Source organism: Microtus pennsylvanicus, chromosome 1 (assembly GCF_037038515.1).
Source record: "Microtus pennsylvanicus isolate mMicPen1 chromosome 1, mMicPen1.hap1, whole genome shotgun sequence".
Taxonomy (NCBI): Eukaryota; Metazoa; Chordata; class Mammalia; order Rodentia; family Cricetidae; genus Microtus; species Microtus pennsylvanicus.
The window spans coordinates 63019190-63043157 of record NC_134579.1 but is presented as its reverse complement, the minus strand read 5'-3'; the positions used below and the strand labels follow the sequence as shown (position 1 = coordinate 63043157).

The 23968-nt window shown below is 42.7% G+C and overlaps 2 protein-coding genes across 5 annotated transcripts in view; one reads left to right on the top strand and one right to left on the bottom strand.

Moving 5' to 3' along the window:
* The first annotated feature begins 20 nt into the window (after positions 1 to 20).
* Positions 21 to 21764, top strand: Ncbp2 (nuclear cap binding protein subunit 2). Of its 4 annotated transcripts, XM_075967029.1 has the most exons (6): positions 21 to 172; positions 3290 to 3471; positions 5231 to 5369; positions 5811 to 5878; positions 21223 to 21280; positions 21379 to 21764. In XM_075967029.1, exons 1-5 carry the CDS (start codon positions 95 to 97, stop codon positions 21230 to 21232), a joined length of 477 nt encoding a protein of 158 aa, XP_075823144.1. In that variant the 5' UTR covers positions 21 to 94; the 3' UTR covers positions 21233 to 21280; positions 21379 to 21764. The 4 variants fall into 4 exon arrangements, with proteins under 4 accessions (XP_075823144.1, XP_075823127.1, XP_075823136.1 ...); XM_075967012.1 differs by lacking the exons at positions 21223 to 21280; positions 21379 to 21764 and adding an exon at positions 7436 to 7702; XM_075967021.1 differs by lacking the exons at positions 21223 to 21280; positions 21379 to 21764 and adding an exon at positions 6056 to 6209.
* The window catches only part of Senp5 (SUMO specific peptidase 5), a 34672-nt gene continuing 20589 nt past the window's right edge, over positions 9886 to 23968 (bottom strand). The window contains exons 6-10 of the mRNA XM_075966984.1: positions 22816 to 22893; positions 17453 to 17590; positions 15575 to 15658; positions 14322 to 14372; positions 9886 to 13578 (exon numbers count right to left, since the gene is read on the bottom strand). Coding sequence (XP_075823099.1) covers positions 13468 to 13578; positions 14322 to 14372; positions 15575 to 15658; positions 17453 to 17590; positions 22816 to 22893 — 462 coding nt within the window. The 3' untranslated portion in view covers positions 9886 to 13467. The remainder of the gene's footprint in view (positions 13579 to 14321; positions 14373 to 15574; positions 15659 to 17452; positions 17591 to 22815; positions 22894 to 23968) is intronic.

Here is a 23968-nt window from a genome sequence, read left to right as displayed (position 1 = left end):
CGTCCGCCCACTGCAGCACGCCGCGCACATTTCCGTTTCCGCCGCCGCCAGGTTCTTCCAGCCGTGGCCGCGTCGTGGTTCGTGTCTTCGCACCATGTCCGGTGGCCTCCTGAAGGCGCTGCGCAGCGACTCCTACGTGGAGCTCAGCGAGTACCGGGACCAGCACTTCCGGGTGAGGCGGCCGGGCCACGAGAGGGTCAGGCCTTGGGTCCGAATGCTGAGGAACGGCTTGCACCTGTCTTATTGTGTCTTCCTGCCTGTTTTGTTGGGGTCCTAAAGTGCGAATGGGGTCCTAGCGGTGTTTGGATATCACTGAAGCCCTTTCGCTCCTAGGGAACCTGAGACTTGTTTTTAACATTCTCTTACTGCCGCTGCGCTTACCAGCACCGATGCAGGGAGGTCCGGGTGTGGTGGCTGTGGATGGGCTTGTCCTGCTTGGGAAAGTGACTGAAATGAAAAAGGAGGTATCCCTACGATGGCTCCGTACATTATTGCCGGGTTTTGTTTGTTTTTTGTTGAGACAGGATTTCTCTGTAGCTTTGGAGCCTGTCCTGGAACTAGCTCTTGTAGACCAGTCTGGCCTCGAACTCACAGATCCGCCTGCCTCAGTCTCCCGAGTGCTGGGATTAAAGGCGTGTGTCACCACCGCCCGGCTCCGTTTTTGGTTTTAATAATCAGCCAAACACTGCCGTTTGGCACTACAGCCCTTTGTTTTGTAAGACAATCCTACAAAGTGGGCAGTAAGTAGGAGACTCAAAGTTGAATCCTGTTTTTGCTGTCTGTCGGGCATCGGAAATAGACAAGCCACACGAGTCACATCAAGGTCTGGACGACAAAATCCAGTACAGCCATTGACTACACAGAGAAACCCTGGCTCACAAAACGAAAAGAAAATTAGCCTAATTTGAAAACGTCTCCTGTGTGTCTGATAAGAGTTTCTGCCGCTTTTTACAGGTCTCACTACTTTGAACAGTTACACATTAATGCCTAACCGTTTTCCACCTGAAGCTTCCTGGGTAAAACCAGGAAAGGACTCTTTTGTCAAAAGCCTGTAGCTCCCTTTGAACAGTAATGATTTCTGTCATGTGCATTTTCAAGTGTCTTCTAAATGGAATGTATCAGGGCTGTACTGAGTGGGAAATTACATTACGCTGAAGCAGTAGACTGGATTTTACTTGTGGGAAAAGAGCAGCAGTACAAAGTGAATCCGCTAGCCCGGTGTGGTGGGGACATCTGTAGTCCTCAGTGAATCCGCTAGCCCGGTGTGGTGGGGACATCTGAAGTCCTAGCTGTTCTGGAGACTGGGGCAGGAAGATCACAAGTTTGAGATCCGCCTGCACCTGTACAAAGAAATGAAGTGATTGTTTTCTCTAATGGCTCGTCTAAAGTTCTAAAACCTGAGGCTCATTTGGGTTTTTGGTTGTTTGTTTTGGGGTTGTTTTTTGAGACAGGCTTTCTCTGTGTAGCCACCCTGGCTGTCCTGGATCCCCCTGCAGATCCGCCTGTGGCAGACTCAGGAACGCTGGGATGAAAGCCCATCATCCGGCTGTTTATTTGTTCGAGCACACAGTGACTACTTTTCCATAGATGTCACCTGTTCAGACCTGCCGTGATCTTAAGGCAGTGCTGCAGTGGGGATATAAGACCAGAATTTTACTTTATTTTGCTTTCTGAGACAAGGTCTCACTTATAGCCTGGCTGACCTGGAACTCATGTAAACCAGGCTGGCTTTGAACTCACCAGAGGATTAAAAGAGTATACTCCACCATGCTCAGCCCAAAACTAAGTTTGAATTCTGGATATAACTCCTGTGTTTTTCCCTTAGCTGAAACTGTTTTCCCTCACATGTACAATGGGAATAATACATTAGGACCTACCACATCATAGTTCTGAGAATTAAAGAAAACTTAAATGTAGCTTTCTCACCTGCAGGCCTTTGTGCCTTCACAGGGGCAGGCAAAATCACTTGCGTATTATAGCTCCACGTTCTTCCTTTTTAACACTGTAGCTAGGAGGGTCAGAGAGATGGCTCAGAGATTAACGTAGACTGTTCTTCTGAAGGACTTGGAGTCGGTTCCCAGCACCCACATGATGGCTCACAATATCTGTAGCTGATTCCAGCTGATCTGCTGCCCTCTTCTGGTCTCCGAAGACACTAGCCATGCACACGGTGCACAGACATACAGGCAGGCAAGACACCAATATGAATAAAATAATAGACCCAAACCAAACAAAAAACAAAAAAAAACTATAACTTGGGAGATGGGTGTGATGATCCATTCCTGTTACTGAAGCCTTTGGTGGAGGTAGTAGCATGAATGTCACGAGTTTGATGCCAGATTGGGCTATGGTCTTATCTCAAAAAGCAAAACAAAGTAACTGGGCTACGTAGACATAGCTCAATAGGTAGAATGCTTGCCTAGCATGCAGGCAGGAAGTGCTCAGGTACACCCTGAGCGGTACATAAACCCAGAGTGGTGAATGCCTGTAAACCCAATACTTGGAAGGTGGAGGCAGGAGGATCAGAAATTCGGTGTCATCTTTGGTTACATAGTAGGTTCAGAAAAGCCTTAGCTACATGAAACCCTGTCTCAAAAGCAAAACAACAAAAAAAGACTCACCTTTTTTTTTCTTTTTGTGGGGGAGGTGCGGTTCTAGACAGGGTTTCTCTGTGTAGCTTTGGAGCCTGTCCTGGAAAGAACTCGCTCTGTAGACCAGGCTGACATAGAATTCACTTATACCCACCTGCCTCTGCCTCCCGAGTGCTGGGATTAAAGGCGTGCACCGTCACCGCCCAGCTTCAGAACTGCCTCTTATGGCAAGGACGAGTATGTCAGGGGTCGGATGATGCAAAGCTTTAATTTCCAGATCAGAAGGGGCATTGTGTAACTTTAAGATTGTAACTTTAAGCAGGCTCTAGAATTTAGTTTTCAAGTTCGTTCATTTTGTGTGTGTGTTATGCTTGTGGAGGGCACAGGAAATGTCAGGAAGTGCCCCTCACTTTCACCTCTGAGGACTCACTCTTGTTTCTGCTCTGCACTGTGGACTCCAGGCGAGGCTGGCCTCAAGCTTCAAGGAGACTGTCCCATCTCACAGCCCTGTCTCCTGTAGGAGTGCTGGGATTGCCCATGCGAGACACCACATTCAGCTTTTCACTAGGAAGGGTTCCAGGGTCAAGCTCAACTGTCCGGCTTGCACAGCTGGCGCTTTACTGGCTGGGCATCTATAGCCCTAAGCACATCTCTTTTGAGGTTATAATGTTTCACTTGGTCTCTATTTGAAATTCTAGGGGGACAATGAAGAACAAGAAAAATTACTGAAGAAAAGCTGTACATTATATGTTGGAAATCTTTCCTTTTATACAACTGAAGAACAGATTTATGAGCTCTTCAGCAAGAGTGGTGATATAAAGAAGATCATCATGGGTCTGGATAAGATGAAGAAAACGGCCTGTGGCTTCTGTTTTGTGGAGTATCCTTCTTGGGGCTCACCCTGTGGCCCTGGCTCATCTGGAGCCTGTCCCTCCTGGGTGTTGTTTTTAAGGCACTAACTTACTATAATCCTATACTTTTCTCTCAGTTCTTCCTGAGTCATACTCTGTGAACTGGGAAACTGATAGGTGTTCTCTGTTCAGAAACTTCACAGATGAGTCTTTAAGAAAAAGTGTCTAGGGGGCTGGAGAGATGGCTCAGTGGTTAAGAGCATTGCCTGCTCTTCCAAAGGTCCTGAGTTCAATTCCCAGCAACCACATGGTGGCTCACAAACATCTGTAATGAGGTCTGATGCCCTCTTCTGGCCTGTAGGCAAACACACAGAATATTGTATACATAATAAATAAGTAAAATATTAAAAAAAAAGAAAAGAAAAGAAAGAAAAAAGTGTCTAATCCCAGCACTTGGAAGGCAGAGACAGGTGGTCTCGGGTTCCAGTGAGTTCCAGGACAGCCAGGGGTATACAGAGAAACCCTGTCTTGAAAAATCAAAAAGTGTTCTAGTCGGGTGTGGTAACACACACCTTTAATCTCAGCACTCAAGGCAGGGTCGGGGGAATCTCTGTGAGTTAGAGCCCAGTTTGGTCTATATATTGAGTTCCAGGACAACCTGAGCTACATGGACCCTGTCTTGCACACACACACCCTCCCCCCACCTCAAAAAAAAAAAAAAGAATCTTGTGATGTTGTTCAGACTAGCTCTCCACCCCTGGGCCAAAGTCCCCAGGCCACTGAGCATAAAAAGGCCCATTCCACCACAATGTTTGGTGTCTGATTTTGGAGCCCAACACATTTCTTTCATTCTTCCCCTAGACATAAAGGACCAAAGTTTTGTACCCTAGCAGCAGTAACGTAAAAGGGTTCACAGGGACGACAGGGCAAAAGATAAAAAGGCCCTTAAGAACCAGAGTGTTTCCATTTGCCTGGCAAACATGTGCTCAACATTTTTGCTAAGTTACAAAAGCAAGCTCACTGTTGCTCCTTGGTTTTGCTCTGTCAAGCGTTCATGGAACAAAAGTCATTAGATGCCTGCTGTTTGCTGGGCATTGTCTGGGTGTCAGTGCTGGGATTTCACTACATGTTGCAAGTCCAGTGTCAATTATAATTGCTTAAGTCGGTAATTGGGATTTTTTATTTATATATAAGCATGTCTGTGTTTATGCATGATTTTCCTTTTTGGTGTTAGTGATTCTTAAATTTTTTATTATATTTGTTCATTTTATATTTTTATATGGGAGTGCTTTGCCTGCATGCATGTCTGTACTACGTGCATATTTGATACTCTCTGAGGTCATAAGGCAGTGTCAGATCTGGGAACCAACATATAGATTCTAGGAATTGAACTCAGGACCTCTGGAAGAGCAGTCACTGCTTTTAACCATTGAGCCATCTCTCCAGCCACCCCCACTCCCCCATGCCATTGTTTTTGTTTTGAGACAGAATCTTGGCATGAAGTCCAGGCTGGCCTCAAACTCACAGCAATCCCCCTACTTCAGTCTCCTGAGTGCTAGGATTATGAACATGAGTCACTATGTTGAACTTTATCATTGTTCTTGCATAAGAGGTTTGTGGTCCAAAATTACATTGACCATATTTTTCTATTTGCAAATCAAAACATGAAACAAATAATTATTAGCAGATATATAGGAAATCATGACTGACATAGTCTGGACAAAATGTCGTTTTCCTGTCCTTTCTGTGCTCCTAAGTGCTGTTGGTGTCCCTTAATGCTTACATAAGATACTACTCGAGAGCAGATGCGGAGAACGCTATGCGGTACATAAACGGAACCCGTCTGGATGACCGGATCATACGCACAGACTGGGATGCAGGCTTTAAGGAGGGCAGGCAGTATGGACGTGGACGGTCTGGGGGTCAGGTATGCTACAAGGGCATAGCTAACCTGCCTGGGATTCCAGTTGTCAGTTTGTGGTTATTCCTTGTATGAGCTTTTGCTTTTGAGTTTTGATGGGATTTGGGGGGTTTTCCTAAGACATCTGGCGTCAAACTTGAGATCCTCTTGCCTCTGCTTCCTGAATGTTGAAATCACAGATAGTGCACATCAGGACCGATGATAAGGAAATTTTAGATTTTGAAATATTCTGTACATTTAAGTGTTACTGAACTCAACTCATGCTAGGGGCCCTCCCCCTGCCACAGTGCCTACAACAAAAGCAAAATACACTCAAGTGAGTATTAATGTTTATGCCTTGTTTGTTCATGGACACCCGAAAAGGTTTAACTACTGTAAACCTTAACTACTGGCATGACTGTAGGATTAACAAACATCCCACGGTGCCTTTTTTTTTTTTCAATTAAGGTTCGAGATGAGTATCGGGAGGACTACGATGCTGGGAGAGGCGGCTATGGCAAGCTGGCACAAAAACAGTGAGTGGTGAGAGCCCCAAGTACACAGCTCACTCTGTTGATGAACATTACCCAAGGTCTGAGCAGTATCTCTGTTGCACTGGAAGCCACTTCTGGTTTTCCTCTGAACTATTAAAGACAGAATCCAAAAGAATGCCTTTAATTCTAGTCTTATTAGGTTGATTTTTCTGTTACTAGGTCAAACCCGTAATCCTGGGCAACAGACTCAATCTGTGCCAATTAAACTGTCAGCCGGATACCACACGCCCTTTAGGGAGACTGGAAAGTGTCAGATTTGACTTTACAAGTAGGTTGGTAATCTTCATGGAAAGTGAAATGATTTTAAGTTTGCATGTGTATTGCTGAGGTTTTGCTATAGTCTGTAGCTTTGCTCTAAATTGGAACAGGTGTTTGTCAACTGGATTTGCTTTTTTTTTTTTTTTTCTCTTTTGGTTTTTCGAAACAGAGTTTCTCTGTAGCTTTGGAGCCTGTCCTGGAACTCCCTTTATAGACCAGGCTAGACTCGAACTCACAGAGACCCGCCTGCCTCTGCCTCCCGAGTGCTGGGATTAAATCCACCGCCCGGCTGGATTTGCTTTTTATATTGAAAATATAGTTGGCACAAAAGTCAAGCCTTAAGTTGTCTTGTCTGCTTCTGTGCTTTGTATGTCAGGACTTGAAGTGTTCACTAAACACATTCCGCAAAATTTACAAATGTTTCACTGACAGTTTAAAACAAGAAACAACCCCCTAAAACAAAGAAACAAACCCCCAAACCCCAAGGACACTGTTGTGCGGAGAGCCTCTGCTGTCCTAAGGAGTGGGGGAAGGGGGAGACATTGTCAGTAGGCAATGGGATGACAGTTCAGACACCGCCTTGACATGGAAACTGCTCTTGGAGCCTTAGGTTATTTCTTCCTGCTTTCAAAATGACCTTCAAGTTAATCGGGCTTTAAAAAGGGGCTTCAGCCAGGCCTATAATCTTGGCTATTTGAAAGGCTGAAGCAAGAAAATCACAAGTTCAAGGCCAGCCTGGGAACTTTTTGAGTCTGCCTCAAAATAGAAACAGAAAATGGGCAGGGGGAGATACAAGGCACGGTGGTTAAGTACTCATTTGAGTGGTCCTAGGTTTAGTCTTCACGACTGCCTAAATAATTCAAGAGTTTGCGAACTGGAAGTGTTTAAGAACAGAAAGCCTCTTCCAGGAACTGTCTGGTTTTTTGTTTGTTTGGTTTTGGGTTTTTTGTTTGTTTGGTTTTGGGTTTTTTGAGACAGGGTTTTCCTGTGTAACAGTCCTAGCTTTCCTGGAACTAGCTCTTATAGACCAGGCTGGCCTCGAACACACAGGGATTCACCTGCCTCTGCCTCCCGAGTGCTGGGATTAAAGGCATGCGCCACCACAGCCCGGCCAGAACTTTTTCCTTCAAATCGTGCCTGCCGTGGTCCATGCATTCATAGTAAGCTGGAGGTCTTTAGAAAGGGAGTCTAGAAAATTTTGCGTTTTCTTTCTAATATTGCATATGAATAATTTTTCATGATTAAAGGGAAATCTTTCATCTGTTATTTTTTTCTTACTAGTTTTTCAAGGTTTGTGCAGAACACCTGTGAGGCTGCATTAAAAATGGTTTTCTTGGAGCTGTAACAACTATAATGGAACAACTTAGGAAGCAAACACTTAATGAGGAGATACTTGAGTTTTAAAATAAAGCTTTTATATTGTAGTTTGAACTGTTTATCTTATATTCTTTTGTAGTAAAATATAACTTAGATTTCTACAGTCTTATGACCCAAAACCGTGGGAATTTTATCTTCTGTAACAAGTTTCAATAAATTTAGACCAACTTATTCTGTGTATACTTCCTTGCCTATAAAGAAGGACATGTTTTGGGGCCCCTATGTCCTGGAACAGAGTCTAAATAATGTACAGAATTGGTATGTCCGCTTCAGAGCTAACTGCTATGGCAGTGCATGAAGGGGAAAGGAGGGCACCCTGTGAAACACAGGATGCACCGACCAACCACTACTGAAGGGGCAGTGCAGAGAGGCTAGTTGTCCAGATAATGGACAGGAAAGAAACGAGGCTGAATTAGGATAGTTCTTGGGCTTGAGGATGCTAATTCTGAAGGTCTCTTTTCATACACTCCTTTGTCTTAGGGTTTCTATTGCTGTGAAGAGACACCATGACCATAGCAACTCTTAGAAAGAAAAACATTTAATTGGGTCTAGTTTACAGTTTCAGGGGTTTAGTCCATTGTCATTATAGCAGGACATGGTGGTATCCAGGCAAACATGGTGCTGGAGAAGGAACTGAGAGTCTTGATCCATAGGCAGCAGGAGACTGTTCCGCAATGGGCATAGCTTGAACACAAGAGACCTCAAAGCCTGCCCCCACAGTGACACTCTTCCTCCAACGAGGTCACAACTCCTAACAGTGCTGCTCCCTACGGGGTGGAGGGGGCTATTTTCTTCCAAACACCACACTCTACTTTCTTATTTCAGGCATAATATCTGAACTATACCCCCATTTTAATTAAAGAAAGTGAGCTCTCAAAGATGTGTGCTAAGCTTGGTGTGGTGACACATGCCTATAATCCTAACACTTGGGAGACTGAGGGAAAAAGACTAGCTAAGGATGGAACTCAAAAGGCACAGCCCATCTCTATCCCAGATAACAACAAAAAAACTAGAAAGCCCACAGAGACAGGAAGGCCGGATGTGTGAGTGAAGAATGAGAGCAGCCATCCTGGGACCTGAATCATTAGCTTCCTATGTACTGTAAGCTGAGGTAGAAAACTTGAGACTTGGTTTAGAGTTCTGTTACCTGATATGGTGGTTAGACACCACATGTGGCTACTTAAAAATAATAAAATTGGGGCTGGAGCAATGGCACAGGGGCACTTGCTGTCTGCCAGAGGACCTGGGTTCACTTCCCAGCACTCATGTGGTGGCTCACAACTAATTGCAACCCTAGTTCCATAGGCTCCAATGCCCTCCATGAGTATGAACGCATGCATCATGGTACACTTACATGCAGGCAGAACACTCCTAAGTAAACAGCAATGACTCTTAGCCAGACGGGGTCCTGCACATCTTTAGTCCCAGCTCTAGGGATTAGAGATGGCTCAGTGGTTAAAAATACTGCCTGCTCTTCCAAAGGTCCTGAGTTCAATTCCACATGATGGCTCACAACCATCTGTAATGAAATACGGTGCCCTCTTGAGGAAGAGGACCTGGTCTTGTCCTCATCAACTTAACTTAGACCATGACACTCAATATGGACAAGTTCAACAGAACTGCCATATATGGGCTGCCCATGCATGCTTCAGCATTGTCAGGGCATAAATTTCTTTTTTCTTTTTATTCTAGGGATTAGTGGGAGGCAGAGGTAGATGGGTCTAGAAATTGAGTTCCAGGACAGCCACAGCTATACAGAGAAACCTTGTATCGAAAAACCAAAATAAATGAATGTTGTAATTCTTTGCTGTTTTGAGACACTGTGCTCTAGGTATCCCTGGCTGTCCTGGAACTCACCCTGTAGACACGGTTGGCCTTGAACTCAGAGATCCTCTGCCTCTGCCTCCTCCTAAGTGCTGGGATTAAAGGTGTATGCCACCACACATCGCAATAAAAAGAATAAAATTAGCTGGGTAGTGGTAGCATATGCTAGAGGCAGGCAGATCTCTGTGACTTCAAGGCCAGCCTGGTCTACAGAGCAGGTTCTAGAACAGCCAAGACTGTTAAACAGAGAAACCTTATCTCAAAAAAACCAAAAAAGAAAAAAAGAGAATTTGAAGCCTGAGTTTTCAGTGACACCAAGCGCACTGTCTGTACTCAGTAGCCGCACGCTGGCCATTAGCTGTGGTATGAGATAAACTAGAGCATGCCCACCCAGGAAGAGCTCCTGCTGCACTGCACAGCTCAGCAGAGTAGGGAGGCTTCCGACGCCACTGTTCTTCAGAGCCTTACCACTGGAGACACTAGGAGATAGTAGCCACCTAACAATACATGTTACTCAACACAAGAACACATGTTTATAAAGGCATTTAGTTTATTTTTCAAAAAAATATTTTGCTAGAAGGGTTGAGTACTGACTGTAATTTTACATGATCATAATCTTTCAAGCGAACAACTTGTCTAGGTCTGCTTTTGTAACCCCAAATATAATAGCACTTCTTGGGTGCTATTCCCCAGATCTTAGGTTATCTACCAGCCAAGAGGCAGAGCCTAGCACACAGCAGAAGTTGTGCTGTATAAGATTAACCTGGTCTCTTAACATATGAAGCAGAGCAGATAATCTCTGCAGATTAACTCACTGTTTCTCACCGTGACCCACTCAGACCCCCATTGCTTCTAATACGGGGACGGCAACAGTGAACCACAACGGCAGAGAAAAGGGACAACTTACATTATGCAAGTACTGGCTGTGTCCCCAGTTAGGTCTGTTACTGTTGTACTCCAACCATAAATTCAAGATAACCATGATATTCATATTCAATAGTAAACACAAAATACAGTGCAAAGCCAAACGCACTGTGAAATTATTGGCAGCAACTGCTTTTCTCTTCCTTGAGCAGCGAACCGAAAGTTAATTCTCATGATTGCCTAAGAAAACTAAAAGATGCATTAAATCTATATTCATTACTAGAAATGTAACAAAAAGAAAGAACACTGGAAAGAAGCAAATACAGCCAGATAAGTTTGCCAGGAGGACTGGGCAGCTTATTGAAGGCTCGTCATATATGAATAGCTTTAAGTTTGTGCAGGGTTTACATTCATCCCAGTGACATAAAGTCTGCCTACTTTATGGGCATCAACAGTTCAGAGCCAAGCCAGTGACAGCAAAGCATTGCTGTAAACATCAAGACAAAAAATTCTGCAATCTAGGACTTGAAAGCTAAACAGAAGTTTACATGTAATCACAAGAGGAGAAAGAGCAACTATGTATTCTAAAACCAAGGCTCACTAATGACAAAAACAGACTTAGAACATACTCAGAACATCCAGCATTGAGGCTAAAGCAAGCTCAACAGTCCATCTGAAGCTGATCTTGTTAGAAGGAAAAGAGTAGCTACTTAGACCTGGACAACTGAGTCTCTGTTCATTCCTGCATGTTTCCGTGCTGACGTGACCATTTCTCAGACTGGAGAAGTGGCAACTCAGGCTCTGGACATTAAGGTTCTCCCAGGCACTGAAAATACTAGTGCACCCATGTAACCCAAACATCAGGGAGGCTGAGGCAGAAGGACTGCAAGTTTGAGGCCAGCCTGGGGTAAACAAAGACCCTATTTCAACAAGATTCTCGAACACAACTGTAACGTCTCTATGAAAGGTCTGTTACTGAGGAAGTGAGATAATTCCTCACAAGATTTTTAAAAGTTGGAGACATTTTGAGTCAATCATCTCATCGCTGGCTGAAACAGTAGAGGCACAGCAACAAAACCCATGCTATAAATTTTAAAGAAGTTCATGCTGGTGTAATTATGTCTGAAAATCTTAGGACCATATCTTTAGCTTGGTGACACAGACCTATAATCCTAGCATCTGGGAGAGGACTGGGAATTCAACGTCATCTTCAGCTACATAAAGAGTTTGAGGCTAGCCTTACACTTGAGACCCTGCTCCCCAAACCCCTTCATAAGAGATCTTTAGGCAGTCTGGCCTGACATGGCTGACTGTCATTCTAGCTCCTTGGGTGTCAGGAGTATAAACAAAGCCAGACTTAGCCACAGAGTAAATTCAAGACCAACGTAGACAACTTCATGACACCCTGTCTCGAAATTCAAAAAGCACAAAGGAGGCTCAGTGGTAGAGCACTTGCCTAACATACAGTCCCCAGAACCACAAGAACAGAAGAGGTTTATCTTCCTCTAACTTTTCATCATCCCCAGTGGTGACACAACCTTTATCTGTGACAACATAAAGTGCCTCTACTCTCTTTTAATGACCTGAAGCACAAGAAATGCTGACCTGGTTTTATGCTTAGGCCTTTTGAGGCTGGGTGATTAAGGAGAGGAGTGAGCTAAGGCTACTGCCCAGGGTCCATACTGCTATAGAGGGTCAACCCTTACTGCAGCAGTAAGTCCCTCTCAGACATTTTACCTTTTTGTTTTTCAAACAACAAGAAGAAAACTGTCAGTTTTCTTCTGTCATTTACTTGGTATTTTTCTGCACAAGTTCATTACTCTTGCCTCCTTCAATTCAGAAAAAATAACTAGTTAGGCTTACTATGCATCTTACTTATTTTCCTTTAGAACATGTCACAAAAGGCCAGCCTAAAGATGCAAGATCACCACTTTCCTCCTAACAGAACAGCCTGTCCCCAGAGGATGGAGATTTTGAGTACGGGATTCAGATTATTCTTACAGAAGCCAATAGAGCCAGCCCTTCAAGATGCTGAGCCACCAGAGAAGACTAAAAAACATTCCTCACGTGCTCTCCTAGAGACCTCGGTGTTGCCTCCCTTCTTCTCCCACTATGTGCAAGACCTCGCCAGTCTTCTACTCTGAATGTTTGTATCTCAGACACCTTAAAGCAGAAACATTTTTGGTAAATCTGTAATACCTTGGAGAACATGGAAGGCAACAGAGAGAGGTGATAACTAGCAAATTACTTTTATGAAAAGCCTAATTTTCATTTAACCATTGATTTGGTGGATGCTAAGTTGTTTTTTTTTTTCACAAGTCAAACCCAGAAAAAAGTTTAGCATCCCAAGAAACCTTTATGAGATTTAATCCATTATTATAATTCTTAAGACCAAAGTGGAAATCTTACTGTAAGGTATATTAGTATGCACCTGTATTACCAGCCCTGGGGAGACAGACATGATTGGCCTGAGTTCCAGACCAGCCTAACTACTGTGAGTTCTAGTACAGCTTGGGCTATATAGTGAGACCTTGTCTCAAAACAACAAAACAAAACAAAAGAAACCTTTCTTTAAGGTAACTGGCCCCCAAGGATGCTGCTTTTTTTTTTTTCTTTTTTCTTTTTTTCTCTCATACCTTAACTCTTTTCTCAAATCAGCACTGTACTTGCTAGCACTGTGTCCCTAAGCAGAACAGTCCCATCTCCCCTTGGAAGGAAGGCATCTCATGCTCAGAGACTCATCTGAGGGACATCAGCAAAAGGTGCCGCTCATTTAAACATGACTGGCTTTTCCACAACCACTCCTAGCTACCCCTTTATGCCATAGGAAACATCTATTCTGAGCTACACTGTATCAAAAACATCTTGCATTTTTAGGTTCTGGGGTTAAATTTTAAACCTGTATTCAGTTCACATCTAACTATGTTTCAAAAGCTGCACCAAATCTACTAGGCTTTTTTTTAATACTCTTTACTGCATGCTCTGTCTATATGCATGCGTTTGGATAATAAATATTAAATATGGGAGGGATGTATGGAATCCATAAAGTTAAAATGAAACTAAACCAAACATTTAAAAAAGTACATGATAGCAGGAGAAATGAAGAAGGGCAAAAATAATTTGAGGTAACAATAGTGGCCCAATACCACCAATCTGAAATATCTGTAAAAATTCAGTAAGTGTTTGGAGATTCAAGTAACAAACCATTTGCTCCAACATGGCCAGTCTTTCAGAGTCCCTGCTGAGTCTCAGTCCAGGAGCCGGCACTCACACAGCTCCTTATAGATCCTCTTCCGTACCCGAGGCATGTCTTCTTGAGAAAACTGGAAAGGCTGCTCTAGGGCGAGGCACTTGCAGTACTGCAAAAGAAAAAAAAAATGTGCTCTGTCCCGGAGACACCTAGATGGCATGTGTACAGTGCTCCCACCCACTGCCCTGTACGTACACGTGTACACACACACACACACACACCCCTAAAGTTAGGTCTGAAGCTGCAGAGTAACATGGGTCTTGTGAAATCATCCTGTTTTTGTTTGTTTGTTGTTTCTAAAGACAGGGTTTTTCTGTGTGACAGTCCTGGCTCTTATGGGACTGTTTGTAGACAAGGCTGGTCTTGAACTCACAGAGATCTGCTTCTAAGTGCTGGAATTAAAGGCTTATGCCACTAAGTCAGCTTGAGAATCATGGTATTTTAGAGCACTGACTTCCAATGAGAATCAGCTTTCCAAGCAAGTGGACAGCTAGGCATCCTTCCACTCTGCCCAAGTACAGTTTGCTGAGCCCGTATGCACTTGGACCTCAGAGGGAAAGTAACTGAAGTTTCCTTATAAACCCCCAAAATTCATGAGGTGTGAGGTGTACAGTGGGGCTACCTCCCAAGGTCTATGTAAATCTCTGCGTTCACGTGTCATTTTATTCTCCCATAAATACATGTCCTCTGACACAGCTTCCTAAGATCCCCTGCGAGTCAGTTCTTCCTAAAGGTTAACCGCAATACAGCAACAAAGGGAGAGTGTTGTCTTCCCTAACACTAAACAGCAGGACCACCATTTCTTCTCTCAAGACAAAACAAGCAGTTGGCATACTGTAAAGTAGTGTTTACCTGGAGCACAAAGACTCCACAGTCACTGTCATTTTTCTGTTGTGGAATACACTGAAGAGAAAAAGAAGATGATCATTAAAATAGACCAGGTGTCTGTCCACATAAGAAAACTGTTCCCGTGGGTAAATGGGAACACTACTCCCAGATAACTAATCTATACCTCTACTATTCAAATACCTGTAAGAGAGGCCACATGAAAAGACCTTTCAAGTGGCAACCACAATTTAAATGTGGGAAATGAGAAAAACAAATTTAAAAACCACTTTAAAGACCTAGCTATTAGTTGTGCTATCAGTTCAATGACAATGAATAAAAGTGGCCTGAGGATCAGAATACGCTAGTGCCCGGTGCTCATCCTCTGTGCTTCCTGGCTGTGATGCAATGCAACCAGACATCCCCTGCCGTGATAGACTATACTCTCCACGGAGCCACAGTTAGACCCCCCTCTTTGTCATGGATTTCATCACAACAATGAAAAAACAATTACCTAATAAAGTTCCTCTTTATAGCCTTAACTTTTTACCTCAGATTATACAATTCTGCTGGACTCTTTGAAGTAAATCATAAAGGCAAAGAATATGCTTCCAAAAAATTGGTCACTGCATCTAAGACAGGAATATGGAAGACTCTAAAAGGATGTAGCATACCTGGACGAGCTAGATGAATAAATCAGTAAATCAGACAATTTTTAAAAACTAAAATTCTACAAGTTCATTTCTTATGTGAACTAGTATGTAGGTTATTAGGAACAAAAAATAAAAATTTAAAGACTAGTATTTGGTTCAGTTAAAAGATGAACTAATCTTGATCTTTTGGGCTTAGGTTCAACATTTGTCAAAACTCTGCCTATAAAACTGGGCCAATAACCTAGACAGACCTGAGTTCAAGGACCTGCCTCTAACAATAGTTCCAATATCCAGTTTTCTTGTGTATGTAATAAAGACGCCTCTTAACCCTAAAGAACTGCCTGCCACACAGGTTGTAAGGAACAAATGAGACCATTATAAGGAAACAGCTGGAGGGCTGTGTCTGCCTCAGGGCCTCCACCAATTAGAACACCACAAGGTTACTAACTACATCAAGGATGACATGATTTATGATTCTCAGCAAGTACTGGGAAACTGAGCCTCACGATGATTAAGTACTAAGATTTTACTCTGATTGGCCTGGACTCTTCAGATCTCCCAGCAGGCACCGCCCTTGAGCCACTGTCCCCCTCACACAGGCTAGAGTCCCAGCTGTGTCAAACTTACCTTTGTAACAGCAGTCTGCCAACCCTGAAGAAATTCAGGTCTGTTTTTTTCTCTGGCTTCAGTCAGCAAATACTTTCTTATATTCTGGTTAAAAAGAAAGCACAACACACATGTTGTTCCATTAGCTGGTGAAAATATGGAAGCTGACCAATCAGAAAGGAAGGAAGAACAGCTGCAGTCTGTACAACCGCATGGCACTTGTTAGTTTCCAGCTGGAACTGTCCTTCAGGCTCCCAGTCACATCTGGACTGAAGTAGGCACTCAAGACTTGACCCTCACTTTATGAGGTCAACTTGCTACATTTGAAACCTTGTCTTATATCTAAAGACAAGAGAAACATGGCAGAAAGCATTAATAGCTTAAGTTAAACAAAGAACATTCCGGCTCTCTTGTCTATTTCGCAGGCCTTTTCCCAACCCTTAACTCACTTGTAGAGATGCAGTTAACCATTTTCTCCAGGTCTACCACACGTCTGCTAACTTCTAGTTTTACTCACTCACTTAGTGGTTCTGAGGACTGAACCATGGGCCATGTGTATGGTGAGCCTGGACTCTTATCACTGAGCTATAACTCCAAATCTGACACAGATTTTGTAATACAATTAAATTTATCAAGCGGTTCCTTGGTGTTTCCTTTTGTGTAAGAAGGCCTTCCCTACTCCATGAATGAATAAAACATTTTCTATATTTTATCCAAGATTTCATGTTTTGGTTTTTTTTTTTTTTGCTTTTGAGATGGGGTCTCACTATGTGGCCCTAACTAAGCTGGAACTTAACAAATCTACTTATCTGCCTCCCAAACCCAAGGATTAAAGACATGGACCACCGTGCCCAGCATGTTCATGTTTTCTATCTATAGTATTAATGCAATCCTCTGTATTTTTCCAAATAGCAAATTTTGCCAGCTCAACAATTTGTCTTTTCTCAATTTTACCATATACTAAATTCTACACACACACACACACACACACACACACACACACACACACACACACACAGAGAGAGGGGGGGGATTATTGGTGGATACTTTAGAGTGGATGTTCCAATCAATCTATATTCCTCAGCTGATATAAGTAACATTATATTTTAAAACTTTGATAACATGCTTTGACATCTACCCGAGGAGTCTGCCTTCACTGTGCACATGAATTGTTAGACCATCACGCCTTTCACACATCTGTTAGTGGGCTGGGTCTGTAGTTGAGTGAAGAGCTTGCCCAGCGTGCACAGCGCTCGGGTTCCTTTCCCAGCACCGTGTGAACCAGATGTGGGGACACACACCCAACATCTTGGCACTTGAGTACTAAGAGCAGAACCAGGAGTTCAAAGATATCCTTGGCCACACAGCAAGTTGAAGGCCAGCCTCAGCTATATTAGACCTCCTCTCAACACCAAGCATGGTACTGTATACTTATAATCTCAGGACTTAGGAGGCTGATAGCTGGGCTGTCTGTAACTCCAGTTCCAGGGTATCCGACAACCTCATGCAAGCAAAGCACCAATGCATATAAATTTTTAAAAAATGCTGAATCCAGCCAGGTGGTGGTGGCTCACACCTTTAATCCCTGCACTCAGGAGACAGGCAGGCAGATCTCCGAGTTCACAGGCAATTTGGTTTACAGAATGAGTTCCAGGACAGCCAAGACTAGACATAGAAACCGTGTATGGAAAAACAAAATAAATAATAAATAAAATGCTAAATCCAACTAGGACACGCCTCTCCAAAGGGGGCCTCAGATCTGACAGCTCGGTCACCTGCCCTGCCAGCTGTCCTCTCACACTGCGAAGCAGCGGCTGACGTCAGCTGTTCTGTCTAGAGCTATGATCTGTCATGGTCAAGCACAGATTAAAAATTAAAATAGGCAGAATAGTAACTTACCTCTACACAAAATTTAAAATGAATGCCTTGGGAATCATAAAATGAAATAATTCGATTGGAGAGCGTCACAGTAATAAGAGACCAGTGGACTTCCAGGTGGATAGGAATCAGCAGAAGGCTCTTTTTAAACAAATCCACCTGGTGAAGAGAAAGAGCCATCACCACAGAGCCAACGCCATCATCCATCTACTGACCTTTGACCTGCTAACAATCATAAAATGGGGAAGTGGTAAAGCAGAATGTGAATAGTGTCTCATCTTAAAGGCCATATTTGTAATTACTAAATTAAAATGCTCAAAAGTAAGACAAATAGTAAAATATTATTTTACACTTAATGTACAAAAACTAGTTTGGTCAACTGTCTGCTATGACTTAACATATTTATTATTACTATGAGGACGCACATGCATAATGTGTGTCAGAGGACAGCTGTGTGCAGCTGGCTCTCTTCTTCCACCTGTGCGTGGGTGCTGGCTTTTGTTTTAGAGCACTGCTAGGGAGCCGAGCGTACACTAGGGCTAGTATTAAATAGTACTAAAGACAACAAAGTTTAAAAAAGTAAAGATCATGCAACCTCAAGCAAATCTGTTTAAATTCAAAGATTGGTTCTTTTCCTTTTGCTTTATCTGTTTTACTTGCTCTTTTATGCCGATTTCTTAAGAGTGTAACATGTAGGTACAATAGTACCTACCTTATGCAGTTCTAAAGAATAAGAGAACAGGAATACACATACTAATGTGTTTCAGCACACTTGAACCTTACAGTCTCGGCTCCAATGTTAAAATGGACAAAGCTTGGGCTGGAGATGGCTCAGTGGTTACAAGTACCTACTGCTCTTCCAGAGGACCCAGGTTCAATTCCCAGTACCCATATGGCAGCTCACAACTGTAACTTCAGTTTCAGGGGATCTGACAAACACTTCTTAAAACCCTTCTTTTATAATCTATAAAAATTGCTATTCCACTCAAACTTCCAATGGATGGAGATGGTAAAGGCCCCTGCCCACAGCTGATGATCCGAGTTCAATCCGGAACCAACACTGTAGAAAGAGAACTATCTAATCTACATGGGAAGTAGAAAAAGACAAGATCTCCTGAGTAAATTGGGAGCATGGGGACCATGGGCTTAAGGGGAGGGGAGAGGAAAGGAGGGGAGCAATAAAATCAATAATAATAAAAATAAATAAATAGATAAACTTTCAAAAAAAAAAAGCTGTCCTCTGGCCTCCATACGTGAGCCATGCCATGTGGGTACCCAGACACGCACACAATAAACTGATGTAATTAAAAATTCCAAAGGATAACAAAGTAGTAGGCAGTCCATAAACACCTATAAAAAGTGAGGTAGTGGAGCATCAGCACATCACGTAATCCCAGAGTTGGGAGATGATAGCAAGACTGTGCAAAGTTACCCTCTGCTAGCGTGAGAGATCCTATCTACAAAACAAATAAACACAAAGTTGGGCACAGTGGCACGTGCCTAGAGTAGAATAACACACATTTCAGACCTGCCTACGTAACTACAAATTCCTAGCTCTAAGTAAAAGTTTGGGGCCATCACGATGGTGTAGGTCAAGGTGCCTGCTGTGTTCTGATCCTATAGGGGAGACCTGTAGCGCAAAGGTGTTTGCTGCCTTCCATGTGCTGTGGCATGCATCACTCCTTCCCTCGACTGGTTTTCTGTTTTACTGTTTGAGAGTCTCGTACTGAGTCTGAAGCCATGGTCCTCGTTCATGAACTGTGAGCATCTTATCACTACGCTATCTCCCTGCTGCCACCTTTTATTTTTATTTTTCTTTGTTTTTTTAATATACGTTTTTAAATTTTTTCTTTTAAAAGTGTTTTTGCACCGGAGCAGTGGTGGCACACACCTTCAATTCCAGCACTGGGCAGAGGCAGGTGAATCTCTGAGTTCAAGGCCAGCCTGGTCTACAAAGCTAGTTCTAGGAATAAAGTTTTTGCATGATATTTTATTCTGGAGTGCCATGTGGAGGTCCTAGGGACCAAATTCAGATAGGGTTGGTGGCAGGGACCTTTGCCTGCTGGGCCATCTTCCCGGCCCTTATTTTCAATTTGATTCATAATAAGAGAAGAATGTCTCTACAACTTTCTAGTGGCCAAGTGTATGATCTGTTCTTACAAATATCCCTTGGGTAGAAAAATAAAAAAATGAAGCTGGTTTGGATGGCAAGTTTATGGCCAGCTTGGGTACATACATACTGTATATCTACATGGGGAATAAAGGGGAGCCAGAAACCCCACAGCTAGGTCTGGTCTTTAAAAATAACCTTCACCCGCCCCCCGTTTTATTTTTTGTATTTTATTTTATTTTTTGTTTTGTTTTGTTTTTTTGAGACAGGGTCTCTCTGTGTAGCTCTATCCTGGAACTCACTACACAAACCAGACTGGCCTCAAACTCTACCTGCCTCTTCCTCCCCAGTGCTGGATTTAAGATGTGCTCTACCATGCCTGGCTTCCCCCCCCATCTTAATATTTATATATATTGTGTGTGGACAATGCACGTCAAAGGTCACGTGTAATCAGAGAACCATTTCAAGAGTGAGTTCTCTCCTTCCACAATATGGGTCCCAGGGACTGACCCCAGGTTGTCAGGAGCCGTCTCACTGGCCCACACACTCTCTTGACGGGGTATACTGATCTATTAATTATATACCTATGCAGTTCTACTGAATGTATTGAGTTTGTGAGCTTACTTATTGTCTGTGAGGTTTACTAAATGAGAGACATCTGCCACTAGCGATGTATTTTTTAAAGAGATTTATTTTTATTAGTATGTCTGAGCGTGTGTATACAAGCATATGCATATGTATTAGCATGTGAGTGTAGGTGTGTGAGAGGGTCAGAAGGTACGATGTAGACAAGGCTCTCCTCCAGTTCTCAGCGATCCACATGTCTCTTATTCTGAGTGCTGGGAGTTTGGGGATTAAGGGCAATTTATTTTCAAACATTCATTTTCATACTGTTTTGTTAATTTCTTAGCATTTAGCATATGACTGAAATATTTTTTTAGTTATCCTAGTTTGAGAATTCCGAGAATAGAATAATTTTCACTTAACAAAGTAATGATTATTTTTTGCAACTATTTCCTATGACCATGGCCAATGGTCTCTAAGCAATCATGACTATATAATGACACTAAAGATGGTAGTTTTTAGGAGTCAAGCGTTTTATGTTTCACAAAAGAAACATGTCCTGTGACATGAATTATACACACACACACACAAAAAAAAACTTCTATGTGTTGAGTGTTTTGCCTGCTAAAGTGTACTACATCTATGCCTGGTGCTCACAGAGGCAAGAGAAGGTGCCAGACATAGAAACCAAACCTAGGCCACTGCCATTTCTCCATCCCCACTAAAAATAATCATAGTAAAATAAAAAGAAAACACTTAAGAATTAATGGCATGCCTTTAATTTCTGGCTTTGTTAGAATTTTGTCAGTTTAAAACACGTTTACTGCCCAGTGGCGGCAGTAGCAAACGCCTTTAATCTCAGCACTTGGGGGGCAGAGACAGGCAGGACAGTTAGGGATACACAGAGAAACTCCATCTCGAAAACATATGTATATATACATATATATACACACACACCATATATACATATTTACTATAAGAAATAGTGACACAAACCCATAAGGTTTACCAATGACTTAAAATTCCATGAAGCTGAGGTATCAATTTATTTGAGAATTTAATTTTACTAAAATTAGCAATCTCATAAGCATCTTTTTACAAATCTTTCTTTTTCCAGATTTCTTTAAAATAAAGACCTAGTGATTGGATCATCAAAAAATTGAAATGAACATTTGGTAAGTTTCAATATATATCATGACAACTAGCATTTACTGTGTATTTTACAATGTGTTTAGTGGTTTGCTAAATATAATCTCCTTTATTCTCCCAACAGAGTAAACCTGTAAACTCCTCTACAGAGGGCCTGACTTTCAGGATAGTTAAGCAAGTGTGCTTACATTACAGCCAGTTAAGTCACCAAACTGGAATATGAATTCTAGCTCTCTTAGATTTGTATACTTCAGACACTGTACTTGTTATAAAAATTATTTTCAGGTCTGGGGATATGGCTCACTTGGTAAAGTATTTGCCTCCAATCCACAAAGCCCTGGATTCGATCCCCGGCATACATAAAGGAGATGCTGTGCTCACACTGGGAATTGCAGCAGTCTGAGGCAGAGGCAGAGAACCGGGCATTCAGTTCAACCTCAGCTACGCAGGAATTCCAGGCCAGCTTGGAATGTCTAAATAAAGTAATAAATACTATTTCCATCGACTTAAGAGTTATTCCTGGTTTTGTTTGTTGGTTGGTTTGAGACACGATCTCATTGTATAGCCCTGGCTGGTGTGGAACTTGCTATTAAACTAGACTTGGCCCTGAACTCACAGAAATCCACCTGCCTCTATCTCCTGAGTGCTAGAATTAAAGGCACGTGTCACCTTGTCTGGCTTCTTTTTAAAATAACAACAAGAAAAAAAAAAAGAGTTTCACATAGCTCCGACTAGCCTCAAACTTCTGGTCTTTCTACCTCCACATGGGCTTACAAGTTCAGCTAGGACTCACGTTCATTACTCCAATCCTCCTAGTCGGCTTAACTTGTGAGAAGTACGCCAGGAATGGCGGCACATGTCTGCCTAGTACTCAGGAGGTCCAGGCAAAATCATCAGGAGTTTGAGGTCAGCTTTGGCTACAGATTGAGCGTCAGAATAGCCTGAGCTACATGAGTCTGAGGCCTTTTGAAAAGACAAATGAAAAACAAAACTATTTCTATGTTTATTATTGGAGTTTGAATTTACTGGTAACTGTCAAAATATCAAAAATCAACTCAAGAGGTTTCAAAAGTGTTTCCACTCAGGCGTCATGAAGAAAACCTGTAACCAACACTGGGAGGCTGAACCAGGAAGATGACGCGCTGAAGACCAGCTGAACTACATAAACCACGGCTAGGGTTGTAACTCAGGGACAAGAGTACTTCCCTGGCATATGGGAGGCCCTGGCTTCCAACCCTCGTCCACCACCAATAAACACGTTCTGACAGCGTCACTGAAGGCACGTCAGCTATTTTAGCCTTTTATTCTAACACTCAGCAGTGACTTCTCCACACAGGCCCAGCAGGCTAACAGTAATGCTGCAGTCATGAACACCCAGACTGCAGCTCCTTCCTTACAGCACATTCAGATCCACACTCAAGAGTCTTATTCGTCAAACATGAAGATAAAACACAGTAAACAGTCACATGAGGGTTCTACTAACACCATAATGTCATTCCAGCTCTGATCCTCCCCCAAGAATCGCTCATCTACTTCAAATTCAGTATAAAGGAAACAATACCTTTTTAGTCCATCTCTTAACTCCATTATAGCCTTTGGTTACCAGCTGTCTGTGGAAAAAGCTGTTGAAGAAATGGACCTAGAACAGCAAACACAATCAACCAGGTTACATTAGGCCACGCCCAGATTCAACTTCACGAGAGAATAGAAATTTAAGAATTTGGTTTTTTTTATAATATTTATTTATTTATTATGTATACAATATTCTGTCTGTGTGTATGTCTGTGGGCCAGAAGAGGGTCCCATTACAGATGGTTGTGAGCCACCATGTGGTTGCTGGGAATTGAACTCAGGACCTTTGGAAGAGCAGGCAATGCTCTTAACCTCTGAGCCATCTCTCCAGCCCCGAAATTTAAGAATTTGAAAACATAAAATGAACAAAAGATAAATGAAAGTTTTTTCTTTTTTAATTTGAACATAGGATTTCTCTGTGTAGCTCTGGCTCTCTTGGAACTCATTCTGTAGAGCAGGCTGGCCTGGAACTCAGAGATCCGCCTGCCTCTGTCCCATCATTGCCCCTTCTCTTCTCCCTCAATGCTGGGATTAAAGGTGTGGGCCACCATACCCAGCCTTTCTTTTTTTTATGACTAGTGTTTTTATTAAACATCTAGGCCTGGTCAGGTATGGATGCATGCCTTTAATCCTACACTCAGGAGTTACAGTAGGTGGATCTCTGTGAGTTGGAGTCCAACCTGATCTTCATAGTGACATACAGGCCACGCAAGGCTACATAAAGACCCTGTCTCAAAAACAAAAAGAGAAGAAAAATCAAGGCCTAGCTTAATTGGAAGAGTCCTTGCCTCAGAGGCACACAACCCTGAATTTGATCTCTAGGACCACAAAAACTGGGTATGGCAGCACACACCTGTAATCTTAACATTTAGAAGGTAGAGCCAGGACGATCAGAAGTTCAAAACCATCCTTAGCTATAGCAGAGTTTGAGGTCAGTCCAAGTTACATGAGATTCTCTATCAAAAGTACAGAAATAAGAAAGGAAAGGAGGCAGGAAGAAGGAAGGAAGGAGGAAGGTAGGTCAAGAGGAAGAAAATATATTACACAGTAAACAGAAGAGTCTATTCCAAATTTTTATTAACATTATTATTAGCATCCCGTTAAATCCCAGCACTTGGGAGGCAGAGGCAGAAAGATCTCAA

Bases quoted from the DNA above. Each gene is read 5' to 3' on its own strand.
- Ncbp2 (XM_075967012.1), top strand. From the start codon at position 95: ATGTCCGGTGGCCTCCTGAAGGCGCTGCGCAGCGACTCCTACGTGGAG. The intron at 3,472-5,230 runs GTATCCTTCTTG...TGCTTACATAAG, and splicing joins TGTGGCTTCTGTTTTGTGGA to ATACTACTCGAGAGCAGATG. The intron at 5,879-7,435 runs GTGAGTGGTGAG...TTTTCTTACTAG, and splicing joins GGCAAGCTGGCACAAAAACA to TTTTTCAAGGTTTGTGCAGA.